This window comes from Rhipicephalus microplus, chromosome 1 (genome assembly GCF_043290135.1).
Source record: "Rhipicephalus microplus isolate Deutch F79 chromosome 1, USDA_Rmic, whole genome shotgun sequence".
Classification (NCBI taxonomy): Eukaryota; Metazoa; Arthropoda; class Arachnida; order Ixodida; family Ixodidae; genus Rhipicephalus; species Rhipicephalus microplus.
The window spans coordinates 48,821,000-48,839,863 of NC_134700.1; the positions used below are offsets into that span (position 1 = coordinate 48,821,000).

The following is an 18,864-nucleotide window of genomic DNA, read 5'->3' on the forward strand; positions in this document are numbered from 1 at the left end:
AATGCTTTGAAACCTCAACATTTAAAGTAAAGTCAACCAGTCCAGAAGGGCTTAATGCAAGATTAGGAAGAGTAGCTAGTTTTCTGCACGCGTTACATAAAGAAGTGGTGAAGTTCTTGGTAGAAAAAAAAATTTAAAGTGATCAGAAATACATTCGCCATTGCTTCAGAATTGAAGGGGCATGGCCATGATTAATAAACGATGAGGGCATACAAAACGCAGTGCTAACTGATTGCTAAAACCTGCTTGAATAATGTGATAAATTTAGCGAAGTCATTGCTTAAGCAGTCCTCCGACTCTTTAATTTTAGGGTCTAATTTACTTTTCAATGCGTTAAACAAAGAAGCATTATCACTAAACTTATAACAACAATTCTTACGTAAGCACTGTACGGGGCGAGTGAGAATAATTATTAATTTATAATACCAAGAGTGCCTTGGGTTCCATTTAATATATAATAAGGCACTTACGTAGACAGGCATTCAGGCACAATGCCACAAGACATAAGAAGTGCACCTATGTTCCAATGTTCGCTACAACATTGAAATTCCTCAAAAAATGAGGCTTGAGTGTCTAGTACAGTAAGGTTATCAAATTGAAAGTTCAAAATATTTTTCATGTCGGGAATTTGAAGATAACACGCTAAGTTTAAGGCGACTTTCACAGCTTTATTGGCAGAAAGCCTTCGACGACTTCACATATCTCACCTTGCGATAGGAGCACGCAGCCCTTTAAACATCTTCGACTGCAGCTATACCTCCTTTTTCTCTGATACCTCGAAACTACAATACGCTGGTGCATGAGAATACGGCCACTCCAGGCGAAAAAGCAGTGTTTTTGCAATGATGTCATAGCGCATAGAAGTGTACACGAGCCGTGCCCCTAGTTCTTCTGAAATAGCAAGCGATAGCCCTCACGAAGGCGTCCTTATAATAAAAAACTACAGTTTTGAATTGAGCCACGCAGTGTCCTACCGGAGCATCTATTCCTACTTTTTTTTGTCTAGCAAAAGGCACACAGGGCTTCCTTTCTGGTTGAGAAGCAATTAACGACCGACATCGCGCGTGCAGTCATGTTATCGCTTGCAGTGCGGTGCAGATGGCCGATGCAGACACTTCTGTAGTGTTCCTTGCTGGCGCTCACGAGATTTTCTTCGTTGAATGGCATACAGTGCGCCTACAAAATTTAGTGTTGTACATTTTACACAGAACACGAGAGTGACGAAGAAAGCCTGTAGATAGTGTCTACATAGTATTTTCTCGCAATCAAACATTATACAGAGACCGTCAAACCGGGCTGACCTTTTTTGATCGCGAGCTGCGTCGTCTTCGCTGTAAACAATTCGTTCACTAATAAAATGAAATAATCCGGAGCTTCATTTTTCGGTCTTGTTCTTCATTACACTCAGTTCATTCACTACAATTTTCACAGGTTGTATTTCTTCGAAAAGTTCTTCACAAAGTACATGTGCCATGAGTGAGTGCTAAGCGTTGAGGTCATCAAGATTTTGAGCTTGTGGGCTGTTATGTTTACTTGTGCAATCTTAAAGCCTCAAAATGCAGTGGAATCACTAGTTCATCCAGCGTGAAAATCATCCGAGACGCGAGAAAAAACCAGGGGGGAGGGGGACAAATGCATTGCAAAACAAGGTGGAAAACAATTAGGAACTGAGATTTCTAGTATATGAACAATTTATGGGTATATGTCCTAATTATATTTCAATCACCTACCTGGCGTCACAAAGGGCGCCCAAAAACCAAGAAACACCAGGAGAGCATAACACGTTCAATCGTTCATGTTCAGAAGCTGCTCTAGGGCCCTTATATTGTCCTGGTTGGCGACTGATGGCGGCACTGCAAACTTAGTTTTTATGATGTCAGTTCAAGGATTCGCCTTTTTTTGAGGCGTGGCGCCGTATAGAAACCACTGTCGTGGTAAAACTTTGCAAAAACTCAGTTAAATAGGTTATCTTGTGTGTTCTGGCTACTGACGTTGTTCTAACAACGGTGGGTGTGCACTTCGAACGCTTATTTCAAAAGCACAGCGCTTTGCTGGCCGCCTGTTTCTGTGGCCACCTGTCTCCGTGGCGAGAGCTGCGCACCGGGGGAGTACTGTTCTGTGCCTCTGTATGATCACCCACTCATAAAAAGGGCGTTAGCTTTCACAACTATCATAAAGACCAGAAGCTTAGGAAAAAGCGGATAGTCAAACTCAGAGATGGAAAGCACCCCAGGTCTTTATCAATCGTGTGCGGCAAGCACTTCACTGACAGACTTTTGCTGTACCCACCCTATGCTCACCATTTTGGTAAGCTTTGACTCGTGTTTCAGCGTTTCCCCAGAAGCTCAGCCATTCATTGCACGCAGGCTACAGGTGTAGGCGACTTACACCAGGTGAGGTGCCGTCCGAAAACCTACAGCGAAGGCTCCTGGACAGGGAGTCGACGACGCGGCCTCCGAATCACTTCGGGTTAATGCGCCTCGAGAGCGCAGCTGAGCGGCACAGGGCACTTGAGAATACAGCTTTATTTGGTTGGTGTACGTACATATATACCTATAGTTTACTGATGATGACAAGCGTGTGCCTAGCGCACTGCTTACCATAAATTCATACGCAAAACCTCTTGTCGCTGTTTAGTGCACATTCGCAGGTAGTCCTATAATCTTTGTGGCCTGTGCACGGCATATAAAATCAGTGATAGGTAGTTGTTATGTTCTGATACCCAAGCAACGGCCCTGTGTGATATTAATATAAACAACTTAATGAAGTCGCTCTCATCGAGCAAACATTACTGAGACAAACTCTAGTCATTTGCACTGGCCAGGGGGTGCATCAAGGCGGAACTTGCCCCCTTCTTGAGTCATAACCGCACCAACCCCTTAAGACTTTTTACAGCGATCAAACACGGGCTTGCACCCTGCCAACGTCCATAACTGCAATCCAAGCACGGTTATCTCAAATTTGGTAATTTGATGCAGCTTGTGGGGGTGCTGACACCCCCTGTAGAGTTGTTTGCGCCACGTTGCGTACATGTCTCGTCCAAAAGCCGCATTTAAAGTTACAACCACCGGGCGATAGATGGCGTTGTGTTCGCGTTGAGCACCACTATCATCATCATGGTTGTTGCAGTGGTAGCGCCGGCAGTGACCTCTGGCGAAAGGTAAGCCTTGGTGGTGGGCGAAAGTTGAGCGAGTCTCTCCTGCGCGTGGCGGTTGCCGCGATTGGTTGTCTCTGCGTGGGTCCTCGGCGCGTGTTGCCGCGAGCCGCGCGTCGCGGGCCCTTGTGGTAAGTCAAGCGTTGGTGACGCCGCCTTGGGTGTCCTAATGTGTTTGCCATGGAGCGTATCACCACCACCGTATGGTGATATGGTGTGCCGATGTCCCAGCGTGTTAATTACGATTGATGTTGCAGTTCGGCGGACGATATCGTCGTCTAAATTAGTTAAATAAATGTGTGTTGTTTGGTTTGTACCGATAGCGTCTGCCGTGTTAGTTCACTCCAAGAGCGTGTCGTGGCGCTCGCCAGATCGAGACCCCACAAGCTTTGCAGTTTTAGTAGATGTCATTAATGGTCGATTGACTGCCGAAGAAGCAATTTTAACAGTGGCTGCGCAGTAATTACCTCATGTGCTTGCGAATGCCAGAGTGGCAGACATCAGCAATTCTCAAACATATCCCCGTGTGTGCTTCCGCTATTGTTGCACTGCAGAAAACATATCCTAAGGAATAGGGCAGGTGTGCCCTTCTCTTTATGATTCTTGTAAAAGCTAACGGTCTTTTCACGGGTGGATGAAGCACGCTGAAGCACAGTGCAGTGCTTCACTAATAGCGGCGCAGCTCTCGATTGCCACTGGACGTTGTGTGGCGGGTTTTCTAGTCCACGCGTTTTCAGGACCATAGCCGTGACAGTGGTGCGATCATCGTTGACGGCATCTGCTGCGCCAATTCAACAACGGGCTCTGTGTCCTACACCACCGTACCGACGATGAGACACCGCAATCTTTCGCTTGCTGATGCTGGACAAAAACGTGGCCATTGAAAGTTCCAAACACCCGAAGTAATTAGTATCGCATGCATAGGCGTATCAGCCGTTGGGGGAGGCAAGAGGGCGCAAGTCTCCACACTGAGAAAAGTTAGGGGGGGCTGAGCCCCCCGCACTTTCTACAGTGTTCACTGTCGGCTGCACGCTGGAGAGAACAACTAGGGCAAAATTGTCCTTCACCACTATTATAATTCCATTATATTGTTGCGAAGAATTGAAAATACTACAGGGCAATGTTACAATACAGTGATAATTTTCTAACATTTGAGCAGTTAAGATTTTTCTTTAAAGATCTTCATGACCCTTTCCAGGCTGTGGTGTTGCACTGCAGGGCAGGGTAGCGCTGAACAGGGTAACCATAATAATACTTGACTTCTTCATGTTTTTATCTTGCTGCGACTGGCTGATGCACTTGTAGATTGAAACGGACAAAATTCTTACGGACTGGTAAAAGCACAGATGCTGCTTTAGGAAGATCATTTTCTTTCATTGAAAAGGATTAGCTTCATCGCTGCTCTTTCGAAGCTGCTGTGAGCTGATGATTGTTATGAATCTTTCCAAATGTTTTAGTTTTGCTGTACTGGAAGTGCCGAAAAAGGTTTGCGCTGAAGTCTCCGATAAATCTGACCAGCCTTGCTTTGGCAGTTTGGAGCGATGGCAGCAGTTTTCAAAGTGGCGACGAATAAATAAGCGGACTATAGCTCATTGGGAAGCTAAGTTTTTAAGCTTGCCCGCAACTACGAGAGCACCAAGACGTATAGCTGGCCAGGTAGATAGATATTAGATATAAATGCTCAGAATGCCTTAGGTTCCTCAACGATTGTTTCAGAATTAAAAACTGAGTTCATTGTGAGTTGTTTTAGTCTTTAAAGCTTCATTGAATGATAAAAGTATGTACTGTCGAGGAAGCCGCCATCATAATAATTACATTCAAGCGGGGTTTTGAGGTAATGCATAAAAATCGTCGAGCCTAATATCATTACATGCATGACAAACATATATGTGTTGTGCCAGTGCGTGCTGCTTAAAACTGATTGTTCCGTTTTTTACGCTACTAAAAAAGTGCTTTCTATATGCCATATCTTCATATATGTGTGTGTGTGGGCCGCTATGATGAATGGGCGACGTGGCCGGACTCATACGCCATGTTTATTCTATTCTCACTTCTTCCTTCTCTACTTATCCTACCCATCTCTGCCTTCTTACGTCACACACACACACACACACACACACACACACACATATATATATATATATATATATATATATATATATATATATATATATATATATATATATATATATATATATATATATATATATATATATATATATATGCAGCAGCAAGCACAGGACCGGGTTAACTGGCGGAACATGGGAGAGGCCTTTGTCCTGCAGTGGACGTAGTCAGGCTGATGATGATGATGATATATATATATATATATATATATATATATATATATATATCGTCTGACTGCGGTGGTAGGTTTGCCCCCCACTCGCGAAAGAATTGGTACGCCACTGATCGTACGGGCCAAACTCTGGCGAGCAAGAACACTCACATATAGTTTCAATTTTGGACCAGAAATGCGGTCGGTGGCACCGGCGTGCTTTTTGGCCATCTGGGAGGTTTATTAGCCTTGTCAATTGGGCTGCGACTAAAACAAATTTATTGTTGCACTCGAAAACTTTCGTTGCGGGTGTTAGTTGACCCTCATGTGGCTGTTCGTTTGACAAAGCTCCCTCCCGAAGCATACGATGAGCGCACAGGAGCAGCGGCTGCAGCAGCTCGGTTGAGAGCGGAGTCGACAGCCTGATGTCCCGCGCGAAAGGGTGCTACTAGAAAATCTCGAGGCCAATAGACATGTGCGAACACGGACTCAATAAAGCAGTCAAGGCACTGCAAACGCTGCTCTGAAAACTGTTAAACCTTCAGAAGAGAGGATGAAGTGATGTTTTTTTGCCCAGATTTTCCCCTCTGTGTAAGATAGGGCAAACGACGGCACGCCGCACTTATTGCGTGGTGGTGGCAGCGGCAGGGTCTCTCCCGGAACTTCAGTCGGGGCGCGAACAGCGGGAGCATAAACGAACAGTGGAGGCAGCGTGGCAAGGTGGCACACAGCTTTAATTTGAAGATAACGTACGGAAGGATGGTATTCCACCTCTTGTGTTGAACGTTGATGTAGCACATGGCCAGAATGTCAGCGATGGTCTTAAGGAGCTCAGTGACGCCATTGCTCCGTGGGTAGTACGCTGTGGGTAGTACGGTTTGTCAGGAGGCATTCCAAATCGCTCGAGTCAAGTCAGTCGTAAATGTGGTACCTCTGCTATTTATGAGAGCTTCAGGGGCACCGTGATGCAGGACGATGTTTTCGGCGAAAAATCGGCTACCTCAGATGCACTACCTTTGTGCAGGGCTTTTGTCTCGTCGTAGCGGGTAAGAAAGACGGTAGCTACGCCGATTCATTTGTTTCCAACAATCTAGATCGGTAACGGCCCAAGAAAGTCCATACTGATTTGCCGGAACGGTCGGTGAGGTGCCTCGATGGATTGCAGAAGTCCTGCTGGCCTTGTCGGTGGTGTCTTTCGATGCTGATAGTCTCGGCATGTTTTTGCGTAACGAGTGATGTCGGCGGTAATGTATGACCTGTGGTATCTTTCTTGTATCTTCGCGAGAGTTCGCGACATACCTGGAGGAGTTCTGGTCGCAGAGCTGAATGCACTTCAAGAAGCTACTTGACTTGAAACAGCAAAGAGTTCTATTGGAGAATGCCGTTTTTCTTAGGGGCACTCTGCTTTGTGAACTATGAATAACCAACACATCTAAAGCTTCTCCATTCTGTATGTGATGTCACGTTAAAACTATGCCGCCACTACAGCTGCATAGTAATGGACGTTTAACGACGTTTTTGTTTGCAAGGTACAAAATATTTTGAATAACTTCTTGAAATAATAACGATAAAAAAGATTCGTCATAAGGGTAAAACACTGAACTATTTTTTCTTGTGAACGCATCGACAAGAAGTCTCCCTAACCTTCACAGCAATGCAGTTGATGTATGAAGCAGCGTATATTGTCGGTTACAGCTTTAAAGTCAGTAAGTCAGTGGCATTTCCTCTTCAAATGCCAATGCACTCAAGCCTGTACTATTGGGTATGTATTCCAGACTGATGTTATGAGCCCAATGGCTTTGACTCCACAGGAAACAATGCTGAGAGCAAGAACGGGGCTATTTGTATAGTTGCCGACGTGATAGACTGGTCGCGCTTCGAGCGTCTGGCCTCCCTTAAGTTGTATCCGACTATAGCCACTTAGAATGAACTCCATGGATCGATAGCCACTTTTTGTTATAAACACACGAAAGGCTTCCTACAATACCGGGCTTCCTATAATCAACGACTGTCAAATATTGTGTATCTCACGGACGAATGTCTGCCGAAAAACTCGTTTAATCAATTTCTCGATCGATTACCTAACAGAGAGACATATGCGGTGCAATAAACCATTAATATTTCATTTATTTTATACTTCATTAATGATTGATATGTGCGGTTTAACGTCCCAAAACCACCATATGACTACGAGAGCTGCCGTAGTGGAGGGCTCTGGAAATTTAGACCACTTGGGGTTCTTTAACGTGCCCCAAAATCTGAGCACACGAGCCGACAACATTTTAGCCTTCATCGGAAATGCATCCGCTGCAGCCAGGCTTTGATCCCGCGACCTGCGGATCAGCAGCCGAGTACCTTACCCACAAGACCACCACGGCGGGGCCATTTAGTTTATGCTTACTCATGAAAAAACTAGTGCACTGCATTTAGTGTGTCCCGTCCCTAAAATAAGCGGGGTCTTGTGTACTTTGTTCTTGTGGGAGATGATGTGCCTTACACGAGACTTCTGTCGGAAAAGTCTGTTCGCACTGTTTTTTATGGCACAGACGTTGGCCGTCAAGACGCTATTGAGGAAAGGACCACGCTAGTCTGTTGCTGTCTAAAGCCTGTTTATATTTTCATAGAAAATTGACAGCCTAGGGCCAACCATGCCTGACGTGCATGGTTGACGCTGGTGCAGAATGGCGGAACAAATCGGCTAACGTTGCTTCGCAAGAGGAAGTACTTTTGATTTTAGGGAAAGCCCAATTACCTTACGCATTCGCAGACCAGCCCAGCTGAAGGAGCAGCTTCGTCGGCGCGTGTCGGCCGTGGTGCCGTGCGACCTGTTCAATCGGGAGAAAGGCAAGTTCCTACCTGAGAAGCAAGATCAGGAGGGTGTCTACGACGTGGTCGTCACATCTATGCTGCTGGAGGCGGTCATCCCGGACCTGGACACATACGCCCGGGTTATCAAAAGGCTAGTCACTTATTTTACTCGTCGTGCCCGCTGTGGAGCTAGGTTGTATAGGCCTCGCGCACTCAGTTGGCGGTGCCACTGCTCTCAGAGTGCGCAGCGCCAATGTGGGAATTTCGCGCATTTTGTCCTGCTTCCCTCCGCAGCGTAGCTCGAAGGTGTGTGCTGAGAAAGCCGGTGCGTGATAATGGTCACGCAAAACGAAGCCCAATTGCTGTTTTGCGGTTACGGACTAACAGTAAACGTTCAGCAATACTTCAGACGATGCAGTTTTCTTCCTGTTGGTGACACTAATGCCGCTAATCGTGTATGTTCCGTGAATGGACTCTACGTCGTTCCGACGAAAATGTTGCGAAAAGGTGTTGTGCAAATGAGCACAGAGCACGACGTTCGTTTGGAGGTCAGTAAACATTTTTTCCTGGAAGGCGATAGAAACTACTTTTATCGGAAGTCTGGCGCTTAGCCTGTTCTAGATCTACGCCCATTAGCGAGAGCCGGAATAGTTGAAAGGACCTATTAGTAGTAACAAAAGGACAGAAGCTGCACGAAGTGCCCGTTTATTGTTTTTTAGTCTTTGTAGTGCGTCAAACGAGAGTATTAACTATTACGCGCTGGCAAATTACTTGATGCAAATCTTTCTAAGAGTTTTGTTTTTTATATACTGCCACAATCACAGTGATCTTAACCCCATCTTCTGGAGGTGCCCTTCCTTACACGAAAAAAATCGAGAATTTTTCGAAAGTGTCTTTTATTTACCAATCACGAGTCTGGTCTTCATACAACAACTCAAGGCTGTTCGGAAGACCCACGAGGCGCTGGTCAAGCTGCGCCTCCCTGTCCCTACGTTGAAGCAGCCCACGATACTACACCTAAAAACAGGCGTGGAATCTTTCAGGGCCCCAGTAAAGGTTTTCATTCATCCATACTGCGCAGATCGCGGTGGCCACACTTCAATAAGCTGCGTTCATGCTTGTTTAAAAGCCCCTTATTCCTTGCAGGCATGAACTTACTCTCCTTGTGGCTTTGTGCTACAAACGGGTGGTTAACTTCTTTCCTTTTAATAACTGTTCCGCCACCTTGAGGGTTTTGCCAAAACTCATTTGCAATACTTGTGTCCACGTGGGGACCTGGACGAGTTTTTCCTCAACTAAATAGATTTTCTCTTTAGACAAATCCGTACAGTTTCTCTTCTGGCTTCGTGCTACAAACGAGTGGTTGTATTCTTCTCTTTTGCTAACCTATTCGCCTCTTAGCGGGTTTCCGCAGAGCTCTTTTTCGAACCTACTGTGTTCGTTTACTTTAATTGTTATCGGCGCACAAAACAGATATTAGACATGCCCATTGCACTTGCAAGGTTGAATTTTATGGCTAGTGCAAGAATGATGCGGCACTGGCACTATGTCAACAATGGCGAACGCATGTCATCTCCGGGCCTTCCATGTACGAAAACGTGTAGGTGTTGGTGTCTCATTGTCTGCTCCACTCAAGCTTTCACTTATTTGTAAGAAAGCGATCTCATTCGGTGGCGCACTGAAGAAGGTAAATTGTGTAGATTTGAACACCTAAATGGGGCCCAGCTGTGGTGGTCTAGTGGCTATGGTACTCGCCTCCTGACCCACTGATCGCGGGAATGAATGGCGGCCACTGCAGCTTCACTTTCGATGGAGGCGAAAATGCAGTAGGGCCGTTTTCTTCAGATTTTGTTGCATGTTAAAGAACCACAGGATTTCTAAATTTCCGGAGCCTTCCACTATGGCGTCTCCCATATTGATATGGTGGTTCGGGGTTGAATAACCCCCCATATTAATCAATCGAGACCAAATTTGTTTGTGTCTTGTGACGAGAACGTCGTGTACGGCGTGCCATTGTCTTTCGCTTGCCAATACATAAGGCACATCAGCAGATGCATGAACACGAGGCTATAAGAGGAAAACAAGAACAGAATAGACGGAAGCCAAGGACGTTTCAGCTTACACTGTGGCGATAAACCTACGTACCAGCGTACTAAGCTTTGCCAACTCAAGTTTGATAAAGGTGCCATTGTTCATTGCAACAAAGACTGACGCACAAGGGAAATAGCTGAGGTGGTTGAGATTGTTCGTACGGGCGTGGGATGTGTCAGCATAGGGTCACTTGCATTCACCAAGGATGAACTCAGGTTTTTAGAAGCGTGGCGATTACGGCTTATCAGTATCAGCGGTGCTTTATATGCTCATTGGTTTTCCCTTGCTTTATTTCTTTGCTTTACCTGCTGGCTCTGCACATGTACTTGCAGCTGGTATCGTCAGTAAAAGAAAACAGCTGCCAGTCAGGGCTCTTCACTCTGTTTATGCCGTATTTCCTAGATTTATGAACATTTACCTAGTTGAAATAAACCAACTAGCTCAGGAAGTATCTATCCTTGACTATATTATTAATACGAGCAACTGTGTTCTTCTTTGAGGTCGAGCGATCATAAAGACAATCTGGGAGTCCGTCATCAGGAGAAGTGCCGAGCCGGTAGAAGGGAATCGCAGATGAATGGTTCCCGTCATTCTGGTTGCCATCAATTTTCATTCGGGCTAGCGAATGGAGCGGTTGGCTGATAAATTGGCGGTGGATTCTAGGCCCACGTCAGCAAGTTGGCGTACGTGGTGATTCAAGATCTAGAGAGTTCGCGATAAAAAAGCACCCACAACTTGTCAGCCTACCACTGCAACGCAGTCGGTGAGTCCCGGCCGCAGATGATTTCGTTCACTGAAACCATGCTAGAGAGCAATGTGATCGCGGCACACAAATGATCTATAGTTACGTGTTTTTTGTTGAGTATTTCGTGGAATTTCTTTGCAGCTTCAAAAATATGGTACTTGGGAGTTTGTCGTCGTTGCAAATAATGCAGTAGGGGTATCCAAAATACCATCGAACGTTGCGAAATCCCTTTCTTGCATTTAGTCAATATTTCAGCCATGTAGGCAAACAATCCTAATTAATAATTGATCAACAACAAAAGAAAACAGATGTAGTGTGCAAGGTGGCTGTCAACAGTATGCGAATTATTTCACCCACCTGCCTCTTATTGTTTTTTGTAGCCCATGAGAGATAATTAGGGCACCCGGTATATATGACACTTTGTGGGGGCGCTGTCAACCCCTCTAATGACTCCGTCACCTCATGCCACGGGCATCTGGCTAATTAACGCTATAGCTTTGTCACGCGTTAGCGAAAGGTGACGCAGTGCTCACATCAGCCCGATCGAGGATACGCGGGAGCATCAGACAAAGCACTTCTCGTCTTTTGGGTTTGGGTGGCCGTAAACTCTCGTAAAAGGTCCGTGGGTGCGAAAATTTGGCACGTTCCCGCGGAATCCCAGGGTGAGCCAAACGCCGACGACGCCACTTCAGCGAAACATTTTGTGTCGAGTTGTTTCTGTGTGCTATGTTCTCTTGCGTTTTATTGGCATTGCGGCGTCATGGCGAAGCATTTTAGGTCTATAGACTTGTCGATCGTGCGTTCTCCGGCACAAAACACGCAAGGTAACCACTATACACGGCGACAATCACGATGAAGATAAGCGCATTAGCACTTGCAAGGTACCAAATTACGAGCTTGCGGCCATCATGACACAGCACATGCAAAATACGCAATATACGCCTTGGGGATGCCGCTGATGGCGATGAAGAATGCACGCGTTCTAGGCTATGGATGTCGGCGCAATTTTGTATTGGGTGGTGCAAACCCGTGTTGCATCAATGTTGAGGGAGGGGGAGGGCGCCCTTGTAGCTTGGGTGAGGGCAGTTCTTCGGGCGGCTTAAGGCAAGCTAGTGCCCGTAATGCACCCCTTTGCCGACGCCCGTAGGTTCTAAACCACACAACCTCTTTCGACCATCACGTCGTCACATGACATGAAAGGTGACCAATGTACGTCATGATAATAATTTATAGCGGGTACCATGACGTATTGGTCTGGTATGTTACCAATGGCGGTGCGGCGAACCTCGGCTGGATTGGTGCGCTTTTGAGGCCCGGCGCCGTATAGAAACCACCGTCGTTGTGAAAATCGACAAAGGAAAACCTACAAAAAAGAACTGTCGCTGTTCGAACAACCGCGGGTACCGGAGTTTAACGATCGTTTTAAAAACACAGCTCTTTGTTTCTTATAACTGCGGATGTTTGTCTCCGCGGCAAGTGCTGCGCAAACGTTAGGTATTGTTCTCTGCTTTTGTACGATCATCAGACGGTGAAAAGTACCAGAAGCTGTGGAAGGTGAGGAAGGTAAGGAAGAGTTACGGGAAATGTTCTAGAAGTAGCAATCTTTGCCTTGTTATGCTGCCGTGCCCACAGACTCTGTATGAAATGTTTCAATGTGCAATTGTTTCCTTGAGGTTCCTTTTGCTTTTGTGAGAGGATGATGAAGAAAACCCTGTTTCTGACTTGAAGATGCTCGCCAAGCAACATAGCGATATCCCTGCTGATATTTTAAAAATAAAGAACTCATAAACACAAACCAACCAAAGGTTAAGCGCGATAGTAACTGGGAACGAATAGTGCTTTTGAAAAACGGGTTTTTTAGTGCGCAAAAAATACCTAGTCTAGAGGACAATCTTCAAGCCATTACAAAAAAAACTTGAACTGGAAAACAGGAGCCGTGGGTCTAACCTTATCATTTATGGCGTGAAGGAACAGCCGAACGAGTCCCCAGAAACATTGCAAAGTCTAGTATCGAAGAAACGATTCGAGGGCATACTAGAAGTAAATACCGGGGATATAGAAAAGATTCACCGCCTAGGAAAACAATCTACTGAAGATGATAATAATATCGGGACTATTATTTTGATATTCTTCAATAACCAGGACAAAACGAAAATGTTCAAAAACTGCTCTAAATTGAAATGTTCAAATTGCTCAATTAGTGACGACTGCTCCAGTACCATGTCAGACATTAGGAAGAAACTCTGGAATAGAGCTAAAGCAAATCGGGACAAATGTGAAAAGGCGATGCTGGTTCATGATAGAGTTAGCATTAATGGGAAACTCTACGGCTGGAGAACAATCGCGGTGATCTTTTTGCTTTGTCAAAAAACGAACAACGTCTGGTTCCGGAGGGTCGGGTCACCAGAAGCCGACGCAACTGACGTTGCTGAACGTTAATGAGCGAAGTCTTATGAACAAAGCCGACCATTTCGAGGCCATGTTAATCGCCAATCAGCCAGACATTGTCACTGTCTCAGAAACTTGGCTGCACAAAGAAATATTGGACCACGAAATTGTTCCGCCTAACTACGTGATTGTTCGCAAAAATAGAGAGCACAGAGGTGGGGGTGTTGCCATTGTTTTACGACAAGGTATAAGCTTTTCAGTCATGCCAGATGTTCCGGACGTCGAAGCGGTCCGGTGTAGGGTTTCCCTAAATGGTGTCACTATATCTATTGGTGCGGTATACAGAACCCCGCAAGCGTAGGTGGCTTATGAGAATCTTTATATGACTACTGACTTCAATCTACCCGATGTAAATTGGAAACGTCTGAGTATAGGAACAGCTAGGAATGACCTTTTAAGTGATTACGTATTGTCATTTATTCTCACACAACTTGTTGCCACGCCAACCCGTGAACAACGGGAATCTAGTTCTTTACTAGATCTTATCTCTGTCAGTGATCATTTCACATCAACGGATATCTTCACGGTAACCCTGATGGGGTTATCTGATCACAAAATGGTTTCATGCAGCCTGCCTGTACAATGCCCCGCTCACATGCGGGGGCCGGTTAAGTCTGTCCTGGCGTTTCACAAAGCCGATGACGCTGCAGTTTTGACGTATTTGGAGCATGAACTCGACGACTTTCTCGATATATGTGCTTATGAGTCCTTGGTGACTGACGTAATTTGGGCTAAACCTAAAGCTATTATTACTCATTGTTGGACCTCTGAGTCTTTCTGCTGCGGCGCGGATCACATCAAGCGAAAACACGTCTTGCCAGATGAAAGGCTTTATTGGAACTAAGGAAGAAAGAAAAAGACAAGGGTGAGCCGGCGCTTCCACGAGGCCAAGCGTCAGCTCCTGAGGAGGCTCAATAATGATGATGACTGCTATTCTGCTGCGAGGGATGAATAAAGAAAGTCACAACAGTCTCCCGTGCCGCCAGATGACGCTAGGTGGCTTGCAATGGATACAGTAGCTGCACAGGATGCTTCACAACAGTGCCGTCGGACAAGCGTGGAAAGGAAGTCCTCACAATACTGTCACGTCGACCGTTCAGTTCTTCTATGTGAACCAAGCTCTACAGTTGCCTGGCACAATGTTTTTCTCCGAGTAGAACTACATTGCCTTCCTTCAATGTGTGATTTCTTTTTGCTTGGTTGAATGTGTCATTCCCGAGTTCATTGAAGTACTCTTTTACCCACGAGACCAGAAAGTTTGCAAATCCTCTTCTTTCTTGCTGTAAAGTTTCTTCAGTTGATCGTTGGTCGACTCGGTTTTGATTTTGAGGTCGTAAGGTGGTAGCGTTGTCAGTCTTCTTCCAACAACAAAATCTGCTGGAGAAAGGGGGCTAGGCTCATCCACGTCATTGTACACATAATTTAGAGGCCGAGAATTTATTACTGCTTCCACTTCCGTTAGTAAAGTGACCAACTCTGTCTGATTCACCAAACGTCGACCAAGCATTTTCTTCAAGCAGGTCTTCACAGAACGTACGAGTCTGTCGTAAAATCCGCCCCACCAAGGAGCACTCGGGCAAGTACATCGGGATGTCGAATTGTTCGCAGGGCTTCTGTAGATCTTTAGACGTTTTGACGAAGGTTCGGGCATTGTTGCTGTAGATTGTGTGGCAGAGGCCTCGACGTGATACGAATCTCCAAAGTGCACAAAGAAAGCCACCGTCATCAAATCTTCAACAAGTTCCAAACGAACAGCTCTTGTTACAGCACAACTAAAAATAGCGATGTAAGAGCGCTGGTGAAGGTGTCTGATGTAAAGTGGTCCCACAAAATCTACTCCACTTACGAGAAACGGAGGCGTTTCTTTACAACAATCCTAGGGCATACAAGGTGAAACTTGTTCAACTGGTTTAGACTGTAGGCGTTGCCAGATTACATACTGTCGTATTGTTTTTTTCACCAGCTATTGTAATTGTGGAATCCAGTATTGTTCCCTTATTTGAGTTAGTGTGTCTCATACTCCTCCGTGGAAGACTTTTCCTCAGCATGATTGATGATTAAGGTAACGAGGTGACAGTCTTTCGGTAGGAGGATTAGATGGCAAGAACCGTACGAGTCGTCCGTAATCTGAACTTTTCCTTGTACCCGAAGCAGCGCGTTGTTGTCTGGGAACAATCTTAATTGTCCAACTGGACTTTGGGAAGGAATCGAATTCTCGTTTGCGACGCAGTTGCCTTCGTTACCAAAGTGAGCTCTCTGTTCCTCGCGAATCAAGTAGCACTCCGCCTGTTGATTTTCTTCAGCAGACAGCTCCTCGAACCTATCGCTTTCCATCTTCAACTTTTTAACATAACGGAAAACCTATGCCGTTACTCTTACAAGTTTTATGAGGCTGCTGAATCGTTCCTTATCAATAGGCGTTGGCATCGATGTTCTCGTGCTAACAGCGTGGATATTGATTTCTGGCCCCGTCTCATCTGCCTCAAGTTTTCCATTTTCGAGGTCAAGGTTTCCCCTGAATTCGGGCCAGAATGCATGAGACATAGCAAGCCATCCGTGTCCATACCACCACAACTGTGATTTACTCAGTTTCTGTACAGTCAAGCCTCGAGTGAGCAAATCTGCAGAATTTTATTTTCCGGGACAAAATCGCCATCGAGAATATTCTGTCAAATTTCTGATCTCCTGCGTCCTGTTCCGTACAAATGCCTTCCAAGAAACGGGGTCCTTGTAAATCCAGCAAAGGGTAATCTGGGAAATATGACCGAAATGTTACTTCACCAATGCTCAGGTCGCAGTTCTTGATGATGCAGGCATATAAGAGGGCTGCAAGCAAAGCTGGCAATAATTCCAGCCTCGCCAAGGTGACCGTCTTTAACGGCGCAACTCTTGTCTTTGCCATTATTAGTATAGTGTGGACGGTACCACTTGAGTCGACGGTACGAAGGTAGGCTACATCACCATATGCTGACTCACTGGCGTCGGAAAAGATGTGCAGTTCTTCCTTTTGACATGCGCCTTCACTGCCCGCTGCGAGGGACCTGGGAATACTGATCTCATGTAGCATGGCTACCTCCTTGCTCCATTTTTTTCAGACAGCTGACAGCTTCATTGGCATGGTGTCATCCCAGCCGAGGTTTTCCCTCCAGATATATTGTAGGAAGATCTTCGCCCTTACTATAAAGGGTGACAGAAACCCCAAAGGGTCGTCGATCTTCGCAACATCTTGAAGCACAAAGCGTTTGGTAATTCGATGCTGCTACATAAACTGTAGAATAACCTGGTGACTAAACGAAACGGTATCCGTCTGTTTGTTCCAATAAAGTCCCAGGACGTTCAGAGGTCCAGAAGGTGAGCAAAGTGATTTTTCGGAAGAAGAGATTCCTTGCACGAAGACGGAAGATACAACGGGGTCGTTGCTGGTCCATTTACGAATGTTCATTGAAGCATCTTTGAAGATTTGAATTATATCTTTAGGCATTTGAATAGCTTGTTCATTGGTGTCAGCGCCAATAAGATCATCTATATATACGGAGTCTTGCAATAGCCGGGCTGTCGAAGGAAACCGATTTTCTTCGGACCTGAAGTGGTGCTTTAAGGTAGCAGTCAATAGGAAAGGACTTGAAGTAGCTCCAAAGGGCACTCTAGTCATTCTCCAAACTTCTGTTTCCGGCAGTGGGCTGTCCACTTGAGGTGAAGTCTTGAACCACAAGAAGCGAAGCGCATTTCTGTCTTGTTTTTGCAGGCCAACTTGAAGGAATGCTTTCTCAACATCAGCATTCATTGCTAACTTGTAGCGTCGGAAACGAAGCAGTAGCGTCACTATGTCGGGATTTAGATTTGTGCCAGCTTCTAGATTGTCGTTTAAGGACTTCATCCCGGATTCGTGAGACGAAGCGTCGAACACGATGCGTACTTTCGTAGTAGATCGGTCCTCACGCATGACGGCTCGGTGTGGCATATAATACCGGGGTCCAATTGGTTGGTCTTCTTTTGAAGGTACTTTTTCAGCATATCCCTCTTCGAGGTACATTTAAATAGTTGCTTAGTATTGTTTTAAGAGCTCACTGTCTTTGTTAAGCTTCTTCATCAAACTGTGCAGGCGTTTGAGTGCAACTGCGTAGTTTTCATACAGAGCAATCCTTTCGTTCCATGGTAGCGTCACTTCATATCGATTGTTTTTCTTATTGATGTTGTTCTCGAAATTTGCCAGCACCGATTCAGCGACCGTCGTTTCTTCATTTTCGGCCTGGATACCGGTGCTTTCTATATCTCAGAAACGAGTCAAAGTTTCGAGATATCTTGCTCGGTCACTGTGGATCGTAGGACTGCAATACTGGCACACTCTGTAACATCGGCTGCAGTAGACAATGGTCCTTGTACAGTCCATCCCAGTTTTGTCTTGACAGCTTTCAACTTTTCGAACACAGGCTTCACAGTACCCGTTACTATATCCCAATAATGGTTTGATCCAATAAGGACTGCAATCTGTTTGTCTTCTACTCTTTGCAAAGAGAGAGAGCTCGCATATCCAAGTGCATCTTGTTCATTTCTCTTATAACATTTTCTTCTGGTACCGGAATTCATTCAGTGCATATCGTGTCCACCACCAAAGCCTTTATTGAAATCGGAAGCTTCTGGTTCACAGAGAGAATTGATACATGCACCTTATTTATGGTTTTCCGTATGTTATCACCCCCGAACACAGCGATGGCTAAAGTTTCCTCTTCTATTAGCTCACATCCAAGTCTTCCATACGCTTTGATTGTAATGGAGCGTCACTGATTTCCGCCATCAAAAAATTCCCAAGCATTTCCCCGAGGGTGAACATGGTTAAGTGCGAATGCACGGGGTGATGCTATGAGGGGTATTTATTAATTCGAACTATTATATTTATTAATCACAACATGGTGCCTTTATGGTGTAATGGTCCCTGGGAATCGCAATTTGATCACACGGGGGAGTTTACGTTAACTCACTGGCGAATGCCAACAGATTTTAACTTTACTCCCCCTCATAGCATCACCCCGTGCATTCGCACTTAACCATGTTCACCCTCGGGGGAATGCTTGGGAGTTTTATTACTGATGATGATGATTAAAGTGTAATTAATGAATTTAAGTGTTGTTTTCATGAAGCATTTGTACACAGATACATTATATACGAAGTATTATTTATTCACACTTCACGACGTGTCCGGACGAGCAAAGTCCAGGGCTCGCACCCTCTCCCGCGCGGCACGTTCACTGGCTGGAACGGCTTCGGGAACGTCCACTCGCCGTTAACGATTGCGAGCGGCGTCTTGACGCCGGCCTTCATCGCCCTTCTCCGCCTGACGCT

At 45.6% G+C, this 18,864-nt stretch overlaps 1 protein-coding gene across 1 annotated transcript in view; it reads left to right on the forward strand.

The window, feature by feature from the left end:
- The window catches only part of LOC142765565 (indolethylamine N-methyltransferase-like), a 333,220-nt gene that overhangs the window by 211,879 nt on the left and 102,477 nt on the right, over positions 1-18,864 (forward strand). The window contains exon 6 of the mRNA XM_075866762.1: positions 8,200-8,391. Coding sequence (XP_075722877.1) covers positions 8,200-8,391 — 192 coding nt within the window. The remainder of the gene's footprint in view (positions 1-8,199; positions 8,392-18,864) is intronic.